Source organism: Eptatretus burgeri, chromosome 16 (assembly GCF_056783735.1).
Source record: "Eptatretus burgeri isolate ZD-2024b chromosome 16, Ebu_testis_v1, whole genome shotgun sequence".
Classification (NCBI taxonomy): Eukaryota; Metazoa; Chordata; class Myxini; order Myxiniformes; family Myxinidae; genus Eptatretus; species Eptatretus burgeri.
The window spans coordinates 2,666,489-2,685,808 of record NC_140976.1 but is presented as its reverse complement, the minus strand read 5'-3'; the positions used below and the strand labels follow the sequence as shown (position 1 = coordinate 2,685,808).

The 19,320-nt window shown below is 43.8% G+C and overlaps 1 protein-coding gene across 8 annotated transcripts in view; it reads left to right on the top strand.

Moving 5' to 3' along the window:
* The window catches only part of LOC147010333 (transient receptor potential cation channel subfamily M member 2-like), a 190,132-nt gene that overhangs the window by 113,291 nt on the left and 57,521 nt on the right, over positions 1 to 19,320 (top strand). For all 8 annotated transcript variants that reach the window (XR_015052250.1, XM_085858980.1, XM_085858976.1 and 5 more), the window contains 3 exons: positions 1,866 to 2,088; positions 2,234 to 2,352; positions 12,930 to 13,077. Coding sequence is in view for 7 of the 8 variants with exons in the window: in XM_085858980.1 (XP_085715106.1) it covers positions 1,866 to 2,088; positions 2,234 to 2,352; positions 12,930 to 13,077 (490 nt within the window). In the remaining variant the exon portion in view is untranslated. The remainder of the gene's footprint in view (positions 1 to 1,865; positions 2,089 to 2,233; positions 2,353 to 12,929; positions 13,078 to 19,320) is intronic.

Genomic DNA, 19,320 nt, shown 5'->3' with positions numbered 1-19,320 from the left:
CAAACCCTTTCCCTAATTTACCGTAAATCACATCAGGAGCAAATTATTTGTTTGAAAGGTTACAAAATAAGTGTAATAGGTTTAACTTGCATGTAGTCAGTGGTTGAACTTAAAAATTAAGCTTCCCTACTTATCTAACGAGTTTTATGGTGCAACTCACTTGGTTAACCAACAAGGGAAACATGAAGACCAAGGAGCTTTCCAAATAAGTCAGACATAAAGTGGTGGAGAAGCATCATTCAGGAGAGGGTTATAAGAAGATTTCAGTCACTCATTATCCCTTTGAGTACGGTGAAATACATCATGAAGAAGAGGAAGACGTATCATACCACACAGACTCTACCCAGATCAGGTCACCCATCCAAACTCAGCAACCGGGCAAGCAGGAAACTGGTTTGAGACATCGCTGTAAACCCAACAACGACTTTGAAGGATCTGCAAGGCTCTATGTCCAAGATGGGGGTCAGGATTCATCAATCAACAATATCCCATTCCCTTCACAAAGCTGACCTCTCTGGACAGGTGGCAATAAAGAAGCCATTACTGAAAAAGACCTGTCGAAATTCTCATATGGAGTTTGTGAAAAAGTATCTTAATGATAATGCAGGCATATAGAGAAACGTTTTGTGATCAGACGAGACGAAAATTGAACTTTTTGGTCAAAATTCAAGGTATTACATCTGGCCCGAGCCAAACAATGCACACCGCCCAGTCAACACCTTCCTCCTGTCAAGCATGGTGTTGGCAGCATCATGTTATGGGGCTTCTTTTCATCAGCAGGGACTGGCAAGCTTGTCAGGATAAAAGGGACAATGGACAGTGTAAAGTACAGGAGAATCCTTGATAAAACCTGCTTGAGTCAGCCATGAATCTGAAACTGGGTAGGACATTTACATTTCAGCAGGCCAATGACACGAAGCACAAAGTTAAAGCCACACTGGAGTGGCTGAATAAGAACATGATAAATGTTATTGAGTGACCCAGTCAATGTTCTGACTTGAACCCAACTGAACATTTATGGAGGGACTTGAAGATTGCAGTCCATCGATGATCTCCATCAAACTTGACAGAACGAGAGGAATGTTCACGTGAACAATGGGCAAAGATTTCACCATCTCACTGTGTGAAGCTTGTCGAGACCTACTCAAAAACACTCTTCGCAGTCATTGCCAAAAGTGCTTCCACCAAGTACCTTAGGGCTGAATAGTCTTACAACCAGTGAATTTTGATTTGTACATGTTTTTGCAGGTATTCCTGACATGTAATTACAAGTGTTTAGTTTGATCTCTTCAGTTATGAATAAAAAAGTTCATTTGGAAAATTTTTCCACATAATTTTAATTCATCTAAATATGGCATGATTGGCAGGGGGGTGAATATTTTTGCAGGCCACTGTATCTCGCAAAGTTCTGCACAGGTTTGGACAAAATCTAGTGGACAGTTTTAGAATGTGACGAGGACAAATTCATTCGAGTTTGGTGAAGATCCGGATACGAGACCTTTAAAAAAATTATTGTTTATTTATTTTTAATTTGCTAATGATTCTTCACCTTTGAGAGATGGGGCCAAAAACGATACACAGCATTATATTTCAAAAAGTTGAGGACGAGTTATGGCAAAACTTTGTAGATGAGTTTGTTACGTGACGATAAGCCAATTCAACTTTGGTTTAGGTCTGAATCCAGATCCGGCATATCAGTGGGATACAAAACATAAACTGTTCAGCCTGGTGGAGGTATGCGCTCGACGGAGTGTCGTTCTCATTTTTTTAATTTTCTGCACATTTCAAAGATTGCTTTAGCAAAGTGGAGATTTTCCACCCTCTGGTCACCATGTTCCAAGTTGCTTTGTTGTTTCTGTTGTCAGCATGAAAACTGTTGCAGGAGTTCATTATATACAACGCTGGAGATTTTTCTGGAGAGCTCCGATAACAAAATTCTTCACAAACCTCACATTGGATCTGATCTTCCTGTGTATTTATGCCTCCATCATTCTTACTGATATCCACCCGTGGCCCATCGGTCCTGGTTTTTGGGAGATCTTGTTGTACACCTGGTTTATCACCTTCATCACTGAGGAACTGAGACAGGTATGTGTTGGTTCATTGAAGGAAGGAATCGTGGTTCCTCAGCCAATGTGTGCAAATGACGTAACGATGTTGCTGTGAGAGTGTACACTCAGTTTTATCTTCTAGCAGTTATAACAAAGCATCACTTACTGTTTCTTGTGGACAGGTCTTTGTGGATGTCGACAAGTTTGGGATATTATATGCCTTGGAGCATTATATTGCAAGTTTCTGGAACAAACTTGACCTCTTGATTTCAGTTCTTATTGTTATCGGTATGGCCTGCAGGTATGTTATCATTTTTTGAGTTGGTGACTGCACTCTCTCCTTATTCTTTAGGACCATCTGTTTATTTCATGCACAAAATTGTGAAGTTTAAACCCCTAGCCTTATCCCTCTCCTCCCTGTGCCTCGTACACATCCCTCCCCTCCTATGACTTCCATCGAACCTCAATCCCATGTCCCTTATCTCCCTCTTCCCATACTCTCTTCCCTTCTCTCTCCTCTAATCCAACTTTTGTCTTCCTTTTCTCAATATTCATTATCTTAACACCTTTTCCCCCTCATTATGCTGACAGTCCAAACTTCATAAATGGATGTTTTCATAAAGCAGAAAACCTTCGTAGAAATACCACGAGAGAAAAAGAACTGAAAAGGAATCCTTTTATTCTTGCGCTGAGTGAAAGAGCTCAAATATTGTGATCAGGGCAATTTGAATCATTCAGAGACCAAGTGATAAGTTCCTGCTTGTTCGACATTTTCGTTCACCAAAGAACTCTTGCACAATGCTGTCTCCTAGCATCTGACAAATATTTTGGAAATGTAACTGAGATTCCGACAGTCGCCGCCAAATTGTCACAACCACTCCACACACTCCCAGCGATCTGTCATTATTTTAAAAGGGAGCTTCACCCCACTATATTTCATGAACATTGCATATGTATATATATATATATATATATATATATATATATATATATATATATATATATATATATATATATATATATGTACATATATACATATCATGGCACTGATGGTTCAGGTTAAACCCCACCCCAACCCCCACCCCCCAACCCAATTTGTGGTGATGGGCGGTTAACATCGCCAGCCCGGATGGCCGAGTGATTTTTCCTTATGAGGAGGTGGACACGTTGAATCTCGGAGATTATCACACACCGAAGGCAATGGGGCCATGGCGGTGCGCCGGGGCACAGAAATGGATGCAGAGTGGGGGTTATACTCAACCCCGACGACAAATAAACTTAAAATGAACACATTTAATGACAAGTCTAAAGACGACAATGGTTCACGAGTGGTATTTGACAATGTAGATTGTTTCAGAAGTCAAGGATGAGACAATGTGATAATTTTTGACCAAGTTATAAAAATGATCAACATGATGTGGTACAGGTGACAGGTTATAAGCTGCAAAATGTCGAAAACCCATTTTCATTCAACAACTTTCAAAATTTGACCTTTGCATAACTTTTAAAGGTCACAAAACAATGTTGTGGACATTAAAATTTGGAAACAGGATACGTGCTATAGCTTATTGGAGTTAGTTCATCGAAGAAGGTCGAAAATCCGGTTCGATTTCCACAACTTTGAAAATTTGACCTTTGTGGCCTTTAAAGGTCGAAGGTCAAGGATTATGACCTTTGGTGCAAAACTTCCTCTGGAACATTCCAGGAACAACATAACGTCATATAGGCTATATGGCATTTCGCATTCCTCGGATTATCCATTCTTTGATGAAATCAGCGTAAAAACAAACTTGAAGGGGGCACCACGGGCAAGGTGTTCGAGATAGAGCAAAATGGTTTTAAGACTTTAGGTGGGGAATGACCTCAGGATTATGCATAAAAAATATTTTCATCCGAGCTCTCAAAGTTTGGGCGGTTGTATGATTTTTATGTCAAAATTCGCAATTTTCTAAGTTTTTGAACTTGTGACCTTGACCTTGGGACGAAAATGAAAAATTGGACAAAGACAAGTTTTAGATAATTCATTTTGCTATTCAAATACCGAAGAACCCATTCCATTCAGTCAATTCCCGAGGAGAAGATGGATTTTTAATCCGACGACCCCCTAAAAATGGCTATTTTTGGGCGTGGCTCCGCCCACAATGGGTGTAGCACACGCTCATCCAGGAAAACACAACTAGACATTGATATCGAACACATAACCAAGTTTCATCAAGATCGGATCAAAGTCCATGGAGTTATGCTCTGGACAGACAAACACACCGACAGACAAGCCAGTAGGCGGACATGTGTAGTCGACTACCCAATAGAAGCTGACGCGATGGGCCCGTTCGATGGAGAATGACCTGAGGATTAAGCACAAGAAAATTCATGATTCTTGCTTCAAGGGTTAATGCTGCAGATTGTTTTTTCGTTAAAATACCCCCACATTTAGAGGTTTTTTTTGGCCGTTGCTAGACAACGGAGGGGTCCATAGCAACGGTTCTTTCTCACACATAACTAGGACATTCCATGAACCTACCATACCAGTTTCATGTATATCTGACTCATAGTCTCTGAGATATAACGAACTTTGTTTTTTTATTGTTTTCGACCGGGGTTCATTCAAAGTCTGTCGTCTCCGACAGTTTTCATCGAAGCCGCTGGAAATTTTTGCCAATATGGCCGAATGTACTGCCCACAGTCGCTCGTGGCCTGATTTTTGATTTTCGAAAAAATTAATTTTTTATGATTTTTCAAAAATTTCAAAGTCCCGTTGCTAGGAAACGGTGGTGTTCATAGCAACGGTTCTCATTTGCACACAACTAGGTCATGGTATGAAGCCACCAGCCAAGTTTCATCGAAATCGCCGTTGTATTAACGGAACTCTATTCCTCACTCTCCATGCACTGCTCTCACTCCCCCACACCCCCAGGAATACCTCTGGCTTCGGCTTCCCTCCACTCCCACCTCATGTTTATATGTGTACTGTACCGTCCACCGAACAGTGATGACTCCATCTACACCTCACTATCCGAAAACATGGACCATCTTCTATCTTCTCATCCAAACTCTCTCTTCCTCTTATGTGGTGACTTCAATTGTCATCACGCCAGTTGGCTCGGTGTGGGTACCTCTCTCACCTGCCATGGCACCTCAGCAAAAGCTTTCTGTGACTCATTGGGACTGACTCAATCGGTCAACTTCCCAACCTGGATCTCAACCAATGGTACTCCATCTCTTCTGGATCTGATTTTGACAAATTTCCCTGACAATATCTGCTGCTCTTCCTTCGCTCCAATTGGTTCTTCTGACCATGTCCTTGTCAAAGTGGACATCTCTCTGGCTGTTATCAGAGAACCACCTCACCACCGTCGAGTCTGGCATTTCACTCAAGCCGAACAGCAGGGTCTCCGAGCAGCCATCAAACTTACAGACTGGTCTCCTATCACTACTTTCTCAAACATCAACTCATCCTGGGAATTCTTTCAAAGAAACTTGCTCTCCCTCATGCACAGATTTATCCCCTCTCGTGTTCCGTTGTCCTACCCTTCCTCCCGCCCTTGGTTTACTGAAGCTTGTGGCGAGGCAGTTGTCCTGAAACAACTTGCCTTTGCCTCATGGAAAGCAAACCCAACTGAGGGCAATCTCAGTTCCTTCCACAAAGCTCGGAACAAGTGTGTATCTACCCTCAGGAGAGCCAGAAAACAACATCTTTCTCTTCTCAAGTCTGAACTCTCAAACCTCTCTCCCTCCTCAAAATCCTGGTGGCGTTTAATCAAATCTGTTTCTGGTGTATGTTCCCCCTCCATTCCCTCCCTTACCTCAAATGGCCGCACTGCTGATTCCACACGTGATAAAGCTGAATGTCTAAACTCGGTGTTTGCAGCTAAATCTTGTGTCCTGAACCCATCATTATCTCTACCCACTTTACCCAGTCGCACACAACTGTCCCTGGACTCTGTATCCTTTTCTCCTGACAAGGTGGAGAGCTTGCTTTCAAACCTCAAGTCAGATTCTGCAACCGGTCCAGACGGCATCAGCCCACGTGTCCTCAAAGCCTGCTCTTCTGCTCTTGCTCACCCTCTCTCTGTTATATTCACCCTCTCATTTGCCAAAGGTCATCTGCCATCTGCTTGGAAATCTGCTAACATCACTGCCCTGCATAAAAAAGGTGCAAAAACAGATCCCTGTAACTGCAGACCAATCAGCCTTCTCCCCATCATCAGCAAGGTTATGGAATCCATCATCGCTTCAGACATGAAATCCTTCCTCTTCTCCAATGCCTTGATTTCCAATCATCAATTTGGTTTCAGACAAGGTCACTCTACCCTGGATATGCTGCTTCTGCTCTCCCATCAATGGATGGAGGTCCTCAATACCAGACAGGAAATCCGAGCCGAATCCCTGGACATATCACGTGCTTTTGACACAGTCTGGCACCCTGCACTACTCACCAAACTCTCTTCCCATGGTATTCAAGGCCATCTCCACTCATGGCTCGCAGACTTCCTCTCCTGTCGCAGTCAACGTGTGGCCCTAAATGGAGTTCTTTCATCCCCTCTTCCTGTGCAGGCTGGAGTTCCTCAAGGTAGCGTTCTGGGCCCTGTTCTTTTTCTGGTTTTCATCAATGATCTCTCGGACTCTCTGGAAAATCCTCTATTTCTCTTTGCCGACGACTCCACCCTCTGCCGTACCATCTGTCATCCCTCAGACCGGCAAGCAGCAGCTTCTTCACTCACTGCAGATCTGGATAAAATCACAAACTGGTCCAACAAGTGGAACATGTCTTTCAATCCAGACAAATCTCACACTCTCACTATGTCTCTTCGAAAGGACCGTTTAGAAAACCCCCCCATCCACTTTCTCAACAATCCTCTGGAAGAAGTCTTTTCTTTCAAGCTTCTGGGTCTCACTATCTGCCATGACCTTTCCTGGGAAAGTCACATTTCCAACCTCGCCTCAAAAGCCAGTCGCCGACTGGGAATCCTCCGTCGTGCAAAGTCCTTCCTCAGCCCTCTTGAGCTCCTGACCACTTACAAAGCTTTTGTCCATAGCCTGATGGAGTACTGCTCTCCCCTCTGGGCTGGTGCTCCTGCCTCCCACCTTTCTCGGCTTTACGCCATCAAAACCAGGGCATTTAAGATCATCGGCATCTCCCGCAATGAAGCTGAGTCTCTGGGCCTCTCACTCAATCACCGCAGGTTGGTCGGTGGTCTTTCTGTCTTCTACCGACTCCTCTCCAGCCTTGCCCCCCCTGCTCTCTCTGCGATTTGTCCCCACCACATTTCCACAGGGCACTCAAGGTCCGCCAACAACCCCCTTCTGGTAAAACTACCAAAATCACAAATCACTGCTCATCTTCACTCTTTCATTCCTCTTTTTTTCCCACCTTTGGAATAAACTTCCTCACTCTATTCTTTCCCATTCTTCCCTCCAGGCTTTCAAAACAGCTGTTCACCACCACCTCTTATCTTCCCCCATCCAAATCCTCGATCTTTTCTACCTCCGATAATCCACCCAAGCCCACTTCCTTTAATTCCCCTGCTTTCCTTCCTGAAAGTCCCTGTAATGTCCATCTTCTCTTCGCCATGTTCCCCGTCCCATCCCCATCCCTCTCCCTTCCACAGTTCACCTAATGTGTCTGTTCCCCACTGTTTTGTCCCTTCCACTCCCGCCCCTCTTGTCTCGTGCCTCCTTGCTGTGAGTTTTGTGTTAGCTCTCATACGAGCCTCGACCAAGGTATACAAAAATAAAACACTGGACCAAACAGACAGACAGACAGACAGGCAGACAGACAAGCCGGTCGGCGGACATGGGAAGTCGACAACCCAATAGAACCTGATGCAATGGGCCCGTTCGATGGGGAATGATCTGAGGATTAAGCACAAGAAAATTCATGATTCCAGCTTCAAGGGTTAATGCTGCAGATTGTTTTTTCGTTAAAATACCCCCACATTGAGAGGTTTTTTGGCCGTTGCTAGGCAACGGAGGTCCATAACAACGGTTCTTTCTCACACATCACTAGGAAATACCCTGAACCTACCATACCAGTTTCATGTATATCTGACTCAGTCTCTGAGATATAACGAACTTCGTTTTTTTATTGTTTTCGACCAGGGTTCATTCAAAGTCTATCTTCTCCGACAGTTTTCATAGGATCCGGCTGGAAATTTTTGACAATATGGCTGAATGTACTGCCCACAGTCGCTCGTGGCCCGATTTTTGATTTTCGAGAAAATTAATTTTTTATGACTTTTCAAAAATTTCAAAGTCGCGTTGCGAGGCAACGGTAGTCTCCATAGCAACGGTTCTCATTTGCACACAACTAGGTCATGGTATGAACCTACCAACCAAGTTTCATCGAAATCGCCATTGTATTAACGGAGCACTGGACCGAACAGACAGACAGACAGACAGACAGACAAACATATCGACGGAAAAACTGATGATAAGGGGAGAACAAATTTCAATTTTTTTTTTTAATGCTTTTTTTTTTTCGACTGGATCGATTACCCAGCAGACAGACAGACAGACAAGCTGGTAGGCGGACTTGGGTAGTCGACAACCAAATAGAACCTGACGCGATGGGCCCGTTTGATTGGGAATGACCTGAGGATTAAGCACAAGAAAATTAATGATTCTCGCTTCAAGGGTTAATGCTGCAGATTGTTTTTTCGTGAAAATACTCCCACATTTAGAGGTTTTTTGGCCATTGCTCGGCAGCGGAGGGGTCCATAGCAACGGTTCTTTCTCACACACAATTAGGACATACCATGAACCTACCATACCAGTTTCATGTGTATCTGACTCATAGTCTGAGATATAACGAACTTCGTTTTTTTAAATTGTTTTCGACCAGGGTTCATTCAAAGTCTATCTTCTCCGACAGTTTTCATAGGATCCGGCTGGAAATTTTTGACAATATCGCTCAATGTACTGCCCACAGTCACTCGTGGCCCAATTTTTGATTTTCGAAAAAATAATTTTTTTTATGATTCAAAAAAATTCAAAGTCCCGTTGCTAAGCAACGGTGGGGTCCATAGCAACGGTTTTCATTTGCACACAACTCGGTAATGGTATGAACCTACCAACCAAGTTTCATCGAAATCGCCATTGTATTAACGGAGCATTGGACCGAATAGACAGACAGACAGACAAGCCGGTAGGCGGACATGGGTAGTCGCCTACCCAATAGAACCTGACGCGATGGACCCGTTCGATTGGGAATGACCTGAGGATTAAGCACAAGAAAATTCATGATTCTGGCTTCAAGGGTTAATGCTGCAGATTGTTTTTTCGTTAAAATACCCCCACATTTAGAGGTTTTTCAGCCGTTGCTAGGCAACGGAGGGGTCCATAGCAGCAGTTCTTTCTCACACATAACTAGGACATACCATGAACCTACCATACCAGTTTCATGTTTATCTGACTCATAATCTCTGAGATATAATGAACTTCGTTTTCTTATTGTTTTCGACCAGGGTTCATTCAAAGTCTATCTTCTCCGACAGTTTTCATAGGATTCGGCTGGAAATTTTTGACAATATGGCTGAATGTACTGCCCACAGAGTCGCTCGTGGCCCGATTTTTGATTTTCGAAAAAATTATTTTTGTACGATTTTTCAAAAATTTCAAAGTCCCGTTGCTAGGCAACGTTGGTGTCCAGAGCAACGGTTCTCATTTGCACACAACTCGGTCATGGTATGAACCTACCAACCAACTTTCATCGAAATCGCCATTGTATTAACTGAAATCGCCATTTTAAATACTGATAATAAGGGTAGAACAAATATCAAGAATTAAAAAAAAAAAAATTCGTCTCGATCGACTACCCAACAGACCGACACCACGACCAACAAATAAGGGTAGATAAAAAAAATATTGTAATCGAAAACATTTTTTTTTTCGAATTTTTTTTTTCGACTCGATCGACTACCCAACAGACAGACAAAAATTTCAAAGTCCCGTTGGTAGGCAACGGTGGTGTCAATAGCAACGGTTCTCATTTGCACACAACTAGGTCATGGTATGAACCTACCAACCAAGTTTCATCGAAATCGCCATTGTGTTAACTGAAATCGCCATTTTAAATACTGATAATAAGGGTAGAACAAATCTCAAAAAAAAAAAATTTGGAAAAATATTTTTTTTCAACTACATCGACTACCCAACAGACATAACGATCGAAAACCTGACAATAAGGGTAGATAGATTGACTACCCAGCAGACAGACAGACACACAGACATAACGAATATAGTGTTCACTGACTGGCGCTTGTGAACCGAAAAGAGACAAATATTTATGAAGGACTACAATAAGAATATAACAATACGCGATGTAAATTAAAGTTTAAGTCGAGGTGCCTCTACACACAGATTTAATGCAGACAAAGGGAAAAAGAAACAAAACAAAATCCCTCCTTTATTCTGGCACTTAGCTTTGTCCACAGATGGTCTTTGTGGAACGTGGAATCGAGGGGCTTCTATTTGTATGTGTAGACACGTGCAAAATGGTGTCAAGTCGCTCTAATGCAGTGGGACTTTAGCTTTGGTGGCGAAGGTAATTAAACTTCTCACAGTATGTCAGGCAATGAGCAAGCGGCATTCAACAGCAAGGCTCAGAGACCCAGTGCAGCTGCTTTGTGTGTCGATCCTCCTCACCAACCCACTATTTGACATACATGAAGCTCGGGGTCTGTTCCTTGTGACCCAACCAAGAGGCAAAGGCCAGCATCTTGCTTCACCAAGCGAGCCAAATCGCCTCAGCACGAATTATCGAATCGTGCCATCTTCTTCATGCGTCAAAGGAAAGCAAGCCGTAAAGCCCTGTTCTTACAGGCCATCTCCTAGCTATGTTCTCTTTTGACCACGTGCTTCCCTCAGGCCACACTTGTGCATTCCTTCCCTGAACTCAACCCTGACTCACATCACACCGAACCCCCGATTCCTCCTCCCTGGTGTGGCTTACTCGCACGAAACCCGGGAAGGTGGGGCCTCCGCTCGCTCAGCATGTTTGGCTAGTTTCTGATGTCATTCCCATCAATCATCAGCCTCAGGGGCATGACTTCGCCCGCCATCACCCTTTGAGGCGGGGCTTCTGCCTGCTCGGCACGTTTGGCTTGCTTGCAAATGCAAAAACGTAGGAATAGGTTACAGGGGGGCAATCACATACTGTGGGAGCTTATTCTTAATCCCTATCTAATTGAGGACTTCAGTACAAGCCATGCGAGTACAATTTCCACTCAATTGCATGGGGTTGCACAATGCATAAAGTGCAAGGAAAAACATTAGACAGGATTGTTGGGTTTGATGAAAGCGCAATTCGTGTCAACCCAGCTGTCAAGGAAGAAAAGAATCGACTTCAAGGTATTATTACTCGACTGGTTGAGCTTCTACAGATGCAGAGTCTTGGAGGTAGTTGGCTTAAAATTGGCTTACTGAACATCAGATCATATCTGGAACATCGACCAGATATGAAAGCTGACATCACCATGAGATCAGCAGATGCTCTTTGTTTTGTGGAGACTTTCCTAGGAGGACAGAGGTTCATATATAATGCGCAACTTCGGCCTGAAATGAAGTGTTTCAGAGCTGAAATGCCACACTCTGCTAACTTGGAGAAGGGAGGCATAATGATCATGGCACCATCAGAAATGTCACCAAGAAGTCCGAACCCAGACATTATAGGTATCGAATACAGAACAGTGACGGTGACAACACAGAAGGAAATATAAATCAACATTGTCACTGCATACAGATCACCCATGACAAGCTGTCCTTTATTCATGGACAAATTACAAGATGTGCTGACATCTTTGGATCTCCAGCAGCTGACTATTGTATTGAACGATTTCAACTATGACCTTTTGAGTACTCCAGAACATAGCATCACAAAACTGATGGATAAATATGGATTTCGCCAATATGTCTCAGGGCCAACTCCAGGCTATGGGTCATTGCTGGACCATGTGTATGCAAACAAAGATGTGCAGATGGTGATGGACATTGTGGACACTTATTATTCGGACCACAATGCAGTAGATGTATACATAAATCTTTTGACTGTTTGTTTTATGATGTAAATATGAGTATTGTTGCTGATAATATAATGAACTCATGTTATGTGCTATATGAGAGTGCAGGTTGATTGCTGCTCTCTGATGATTGGTGAATGGATATATTTTACAGTACGATTATAATTGGTGATAATATGATGACTATAAAGTGAAATGACACTGGTGATAATAATGATTACTTAGAGACACTACTGTATTGAAGTTTAATTACCTCCGCCACCAAAGGTGAAGGAGGTTATGTTTTCACATCTGTCTGTCTGTCTGTTTGTTTGTGTGCAGGATATCTCAAAGTTGTTGATTGATCCGGATGAAATTTGGTGGGCAGGGTGGTGGTGTGACAAGGACGAACTGTGTAGATTTTGGTGAAGATCTGGACACAAGAATTATTTAATTTTAAAAGTGATTCTTCACCATTGAGAGATAGGGCTAAACTAATATATAGCACAACATCTCAAAAAGTTGTGGAATGGTTGGGTGTGTGACAAGGACAAATTGATTCGATTTTGGTGAAGATCTGAATCCAGATCTGGATACGAGAATTATTTAATTTTTAAAGTGATTCTTCATCATTGAGAGATCGGGCCTAAATCGATATAGTACTGTACAGCATGATATTTCAAAAATGTATTGGGCCCGATATGTTCTTGTGGATCAGGCATGACATGGCAGATGAATGCGCTCTTCCTGGTGCCCTTCTAGTTTCATTGTGTTTTTTTTTCTTTCCGAGGAGCTATTCCATGTTTCAAGGTAGGACAGACACAGACAGATGACATTAGCCTATTATATATCCAGAAGATTATCGATTACTTTCTTTCTTCAGGTTGGTTCCAACGGATTGGAACCCCAAAGCCTTCACTTTCGGACGAATCATCTTCAGTTTGAATTTCATCATTTTCTGTGTACGTTTGTTGCACATCTTCACCATCAACAAGACCCTTGGTCCAAAAATAATAATCGTCAGAAAGATGGTGAGTTTGATCTTTAACAAGAACTAGTGAAAAGGTTTTGTCTGTTTATAACTCCTCTCGTACTAAGTAGTTATTCTGCTCATGCATTCTGCTCACTTTTCATCTTGTCTTCAGGCTTTGTGATCACACTTTTTGTTTCACACCAAACGTATTGTTGTTCTGGGTTTTGTTAACAGCTGAACAGGTCGGTTATGAGTTTAGTTAATGGGTGAAACGTGTCGATTATGGGCTTCTTTCACAGCTGAAACAGGTCTGTTTTGGGTTTCGGCAACAGGTGAAATGTGTCGATTATGAATTTAGTTTACAGGTGGAATGTGTTGATTACTGGTTTAGGTAAATGGGTGAAACGTGTAGGTTTTGGGTTTGGGCAACAGGTGAAGCATGTTGGTTATGGGCTGAGTTAATAGGTGAAATGTGTCAATTATGGGTTTTGTTAACATGTGAAACGGGTCCGTTTTGGGTTTCGTAAACAGGTGGAACATGTCAGTTATGAGAATTATGGAAATAACAGTTCTGGGACAACCCCAATTTAAATTGAAGCGAACATATATATATATATATATATATATATATATATATATATATATATATATATATATATATATATATATATATATATATATATATATATATATATATATATATATATATATATATATATATAGTAATCCCCGGCTATATCGCGGTTCACCTATCGCGCCCCCGGTTCATCGCGGGTTTTCCCTTGGAACCTAACTAATTTTTTCTGCGGATTCCTCCGGTATATCGCGGTAATAATATATAAAATATAAATTATTTAAGCAATAAATTATAACGCGGGGCGCTCGGCCAGTCGCACAATGCATGAGACAAAGTTTCGCTTGTGAACTTCAAATATTTTCTACGTTTTTTTCTCCAAGCCCTACGATGCCGCCCAAACGCCCTGCACCTTCTAAGGCTTCTGGCAAGGAACGAAAGTGCCAGAGGAAGGTCCTGACGCTCCAGGAGAAGGTCAAGGTGCTCGATATATGCTTCAGGAAGGAAAAAGGTTTGCTGCGGTTGGACGAGCACTGCCAAACCGACCAGACCAGACGAGTCGATCTCTGGGACCTCAAACCCGATCACTGCCAAACCGACCAGACCAAACGAGTCGATCTCGGCACCTTGAACCTGATCACTGCCAAGGCGACCAGACCAGACGAGTCGATCTCCGGCACCTCGAACCCGATCACTGCCAAGGCAACCAGACCAGACGAGTCGATTTTTGGGGGAGGCGTCCATTCATCATGGATTTTCACTTCTCGCGCGGGGGGGGGGGTTGGAACGTAACCTCCATGATAAACAGGGGATCACTGTGTGTGTGTGTGTGTGTGTGTGTGTGTGTGTGTGTGTGTGTGTGTGTGTGTGTGTGTGTGTGTATATATATATATATATATATATAATTTTTTGGATACCAAGTCGAGGCTCGTGTAAGAGGTAATAGACAGCAACATATAACAAGCACTCATGGCAACATATAACGAGCCATGAGTGGAGATGGTCTTGGATACCATAGGAAGAGAGTTTGGTGAGCAGGGCAGGGTGCCAGACCGTGTCAAAAGCACGTGATATGTCCAGGGATAAACAGCAACATATAACAAGGCAGGACACAAGAGAGGTGGGAGACGGAAGCACAAAATAGTGGGGAACAATGACAGGATATCTGTGGAAGGGAGAGGGATGAGGTGGGGTACACGGGGTAAAGAAGATGGACATCACAGGTACTTTCAAGAAGGAAAATGGAGAATTTGAAGGAGGTGGGTTTGGGGTGGATTAATAAACAGGGGAAGTAAAGATCAAGGTTTTGGATGAGGAAAGGTAAGTTTTTTTTTTTTTTTTTTTTTTTTTTTTTTTTTGTATACCTTGTCGAGGCTGTTGTGAGAGCTAACATACAACGCACAACAAGGGGGGCATGGGACAAGAGTGGTTGGGAGTGGGAAGGACAAAACAGTGGGGAACAGACATTAGGAGATCTGTTGAAGGGAGAGGGATGGGGCGGGAAACATGGGGAATGCAAGATGGATATTACAGGGACTTTCAGGAAGGAAAGTAGGGAATTTGAAGGAGGTGCGCTTGGGTGGATTATGGGGGTAGAAAAGATCGAGGATTTGGATGGGGATGATAAGAGGTGGTGGTGAACAGCTGTTTTGAAGGCCTGGAGGGAAGAATGGGATTGAATAGAGTGATGGAGTCTATTCCAAAGGTGGGAATAAAGAGGAATGAAAGAGTGAAGGTGAGCAGTGATTCGTGATTTTGGTAGTTTTACCAGAAGGGGGTTGTTGGTGGACCTTGAGCGCCCTGTGGAAATGTGGTGGTGACAAATCGCAGAGAGAGCAGGGGGGGCGAGGCTGGAGAGGAGACGGTATAAGACAGAAAGACCACCGACCAGCCTGCCGTGAGACAGTGTAAGGCCCAAAGACTCAGCCTCATTGCGGGAGATGCCAATGATCCGAAATGCCTTGGTTTCCACAGCATGAAGCCGATAAAGGTGGGAGGCAGGAGCACCAGCCCAGAGGGGAGAGCAGTACTCCATCAGGCTGCAGACGAAAGCTTTGTAAGTGGTCAGGAGCTCAGGTGGGCCGAGGAAGGACTTCGCACGACGGAGGATTCCCAGTCGGCGACTGGCTTTGGAGGCAAGGTTTGAAATGTGGCTTTCCCAGGAAAGGTCATGGCAGATATTGAGACCCAGAAGCTTGAAAGAAAGGATTTCTTCCAGAGGATTGTGGAGAAAGTGGATGGGGGGGGGGGGGTTTCTAAACGGTCCATTCGGAGAGACATAGTGAGAGTGAGATTTGTCCGGATTGAAAGACATGTTCCACGTGTTGGACCAGTTTGTGATTTTACCCAGATCTGCAGTGAGTGAAGAAGCTGCTGCTTGCCGGTCTGAGGGATGACCGATGGTACCGCAGAGGGTGGCATCATCAGCAAAGAGATAGAGAGGATTTTCCAGAGAGTCGGAGAGATCATTAATGAAAACCAGAAAAAGAACAGGGCCCAGAACGCTACCTTCAGGAACTCCAGCCTGGACAGGAAGAGGGGATGAAAGAACTCCACACGTTGACTGCGGCAGTGGAGGAAATCTGCGAGCCATGAGTGGAGATGGCCTTGGATACCATCGGAAGAGAGTTTTCGTGAGCAGGGCAGGGTGCCAGACCGTGTCAAAAGCACGTGATATGTCCAGGGATACGGCTCGGATTTCATGTCTGGCATTGAGGACCTCCATCCATTGTTGGGAGAGCAGAAGCAGCATATCCAGGGTAGAGTGACCTGGTCTGAAACCAAATTGATGATCGGAAATCAAGCCATTGGAGAAGAAGAGGGATTTAATGTCTGAAGCGATGATGGATTCCATAACCATGCTGATGATTGGGAGAAGGCTGATTGTTCTGTAGGTGCAGGGATCTGTTTTTGCACCTTTTTTATGCAGGGCAGTAATGTTTGCTGATTTCCAAGCAGATGGCAGATCACCTTGAGCAAATGAGAGGGTGAATATAACAGTGAGCAAGAGCAGAAGAGCAGGTTTTTAGGACACGTGGGCTGTTGCCGTCTGGACCGGTTGCAGAAACTGAGTCGAGGTTTTACATCAAGCCCTCCACCTTGTCAGGAGAAAAGGACACAGAGTCCAGGGACAGTTGGGTGCGACTGGGTAAGGTGGGTGGAGAAAGCGATGGGTTTTGGACACAAGATTTAGCTGCAAACACCGAGTTTCGGCATTCAGCCTTTTCACGTGCTTTATCAGCAATGTGGCCATTTGAGGTAAGGGAGGGGATGGAGGGGGAACATACACCAGAAACAGATTTGATTAGATTCCACCGGGATTTTGAGGAGGGAGAGAGGTTTGAAAATTCAGACTTGAGCTTAGAAAGATGTTGTTTTCTAGCTCTCCTGAGGGTACATACACACTTATTCTGAGCTTTATGGAAGGAACTGAGATTGCCCTCAGTTGGGTTTGCTTTCCATGAGGCAAAGGCAAGTTGTTTCAGGACAACTGCCTCACCACAAGCTTCAGTGAACCAAGGGCGGGAGGAAGGGTAGGACAACTGAAGACGAGAGGGGATAAATCTGTGCATGAGGGAGAGCAAGTTTCTTTGAAAGAATTCCCAGGATGAGTTGATGTTGGAGAAAGTAAAGATAGGAGACCAGTCTATAAGTTTGAGGGCTGCTTGGAGACCCTGCCAGTTGGCTTGAGTGAAATGCCAGACTCGACGGCGGTGAGGTAGTTCTCTGATAATAGCCAGAGAGATGTCCACTTTGACAAGGACGTGGTCAGAAGAACCGATTGGAGCAGAGGAAGAGCAGCAGATATTGTCAGGGAAATTTGTCAAAATCAGATTCAGAAGAGATGGAGTACCATTGGTTGAGATCTGGGTCGGGAAGTTGACCGATTGAGTCAGTCCCAATGAGTCGCAGAAAGCTTTTGCTGAAGTGCCATGACAGGTGAGAGAGGTACCCACACCGAGCCAACTGGCGTGATGACAATTGAAGTCACCACATAAGAGGAAGAGAGAGTTTGGATGAGAAGATAGAAGATGGTCCATGTTTTCGTATAGTGAGGTGTAGATGGAGTCATCACTGTTCGGTGGATGGTACAGTATACATATAAACATGAGGTGGGAGTGGAGGGGAAGCCGTAGCCAGTGGTATTCCTCGGGGTGTGGGGTAGTGAGGGCAGTGCATGGAGAGTGAGGAATAGAGTCTTTGATGAAGAGAGCACTCCTCCATCAGGACGAGGCTCAGGTCTGTCATACCGGAGGAGGGAGTAACCAGGGAGAGATACTTGGGAGTCAGACACGTCTTGGGGGAGGAAAGTTTCTTTTGGGCAGATTATGTCTGGTTTGTCAGTGACAACCTGTATGGAAATATCTGAAAGGTTTGAGTGAAGGCCCCGGATATTTGAGGTCCACACTGTTAATGAAGAGGGAGGGGAGGAGGCTTTGGGTGCAGGGGTGGGAGGGGAGAGGGAGGGTAGGACAAGGGATGAGGAGGGTTGTTGAAAGAGTGTGGGGGATTGCAGAATAGCTAGGGGAGGGGGCCGGATGAGGAGGAGAAAAGGCTCTGTGGTGCTGGAGGAGAGGGGGGAAGAAGGCAGTTGAGGATTTGAGGAGGTGGAGTGAAGAGATGGAGGTGAGAGGGCAGTGGAAGGAGGCAGTTTTGTGGATGAGAGGGGGGGAAACTTTGAGAAAGATGAATGAGGGGGGTGAATGGTGGGAGAAAGGTGAGTGGGAAGTTTTTGAGAGAGGTGAGAGGGAGGCTTGGAGGGAGAAGAGTGTGATGGTTGCTTTGAGAGTGAGGGGTGAGAGGGGTGAGTTAGCACTGAAATTGTAAAAAAAAGAATGGTTGATGGAAAGCGAACATTCATAGCAAACTGGGTTTTTTTTTTTTTTAAGTTTTAGGTCAGAGATGTGATTAAACATGTTTCTTGATGGATGCAATAAAGGTGAATTCAGAGAATGGAGAGAAGAAACACTGTAACAGTTGCATTTTTTCGGCAAGGTATGAAGGAAAGGTCGAATTGAGAGCAGTCTGTTTAAGTCGTTGAAGAGTAGTGCATTATGATACAGATAAGAGTACCACATGTGTGAAAGATGAAGATGAAGCATTATAAGAGATCGTTTTTATTAGGGTACCCAGTCAAATAGACTGGATAACCTTTTGTTTTTCTTCTGTTTATTATTATTCTTTTTCCGCCGGCAATTAGCGAGCTTTTTCGCTTTAAAAATCATTCTCAGGAACGGTAAGTCCGATCGACACGAAATTTTCACCATAGTATGTATCTTTTTTGATAGCAAACTTAATTGATAATTGTGACGTCATAGGTCACGTGGTACGGGCGCCATCTTTTAAAAAACGCTAAACTTTGGACCTCTGTATCTCTGAAACCATGCAATGGAAATTTTTTTCGCTTGATACATGTTAATGAACTCCCCATCGGGAACACGGGTGATTTTTCGTGACGTCATCAGTGAAGCGGTATCCCAGTGAAAATTCGTCAAGTAGCACGCTGCATTGGAAAAATCTGAAATTTCTTGAGCCTCATCTACATAACAATTCCCCGTAGAAAAAAATTTATAGTGGCGTCATCGGTAACTTGGTTCGGCAGCCATCTTGTTTTGAAAAAAAAAAATTAAAATCTTTTTCTCCAGAATGGCTGGACAGATTGAGGCAAAACTTTACACACACATTCCCCATGACGTCCTTTTTCAAGTTTGTTAATTTTTTATTGAT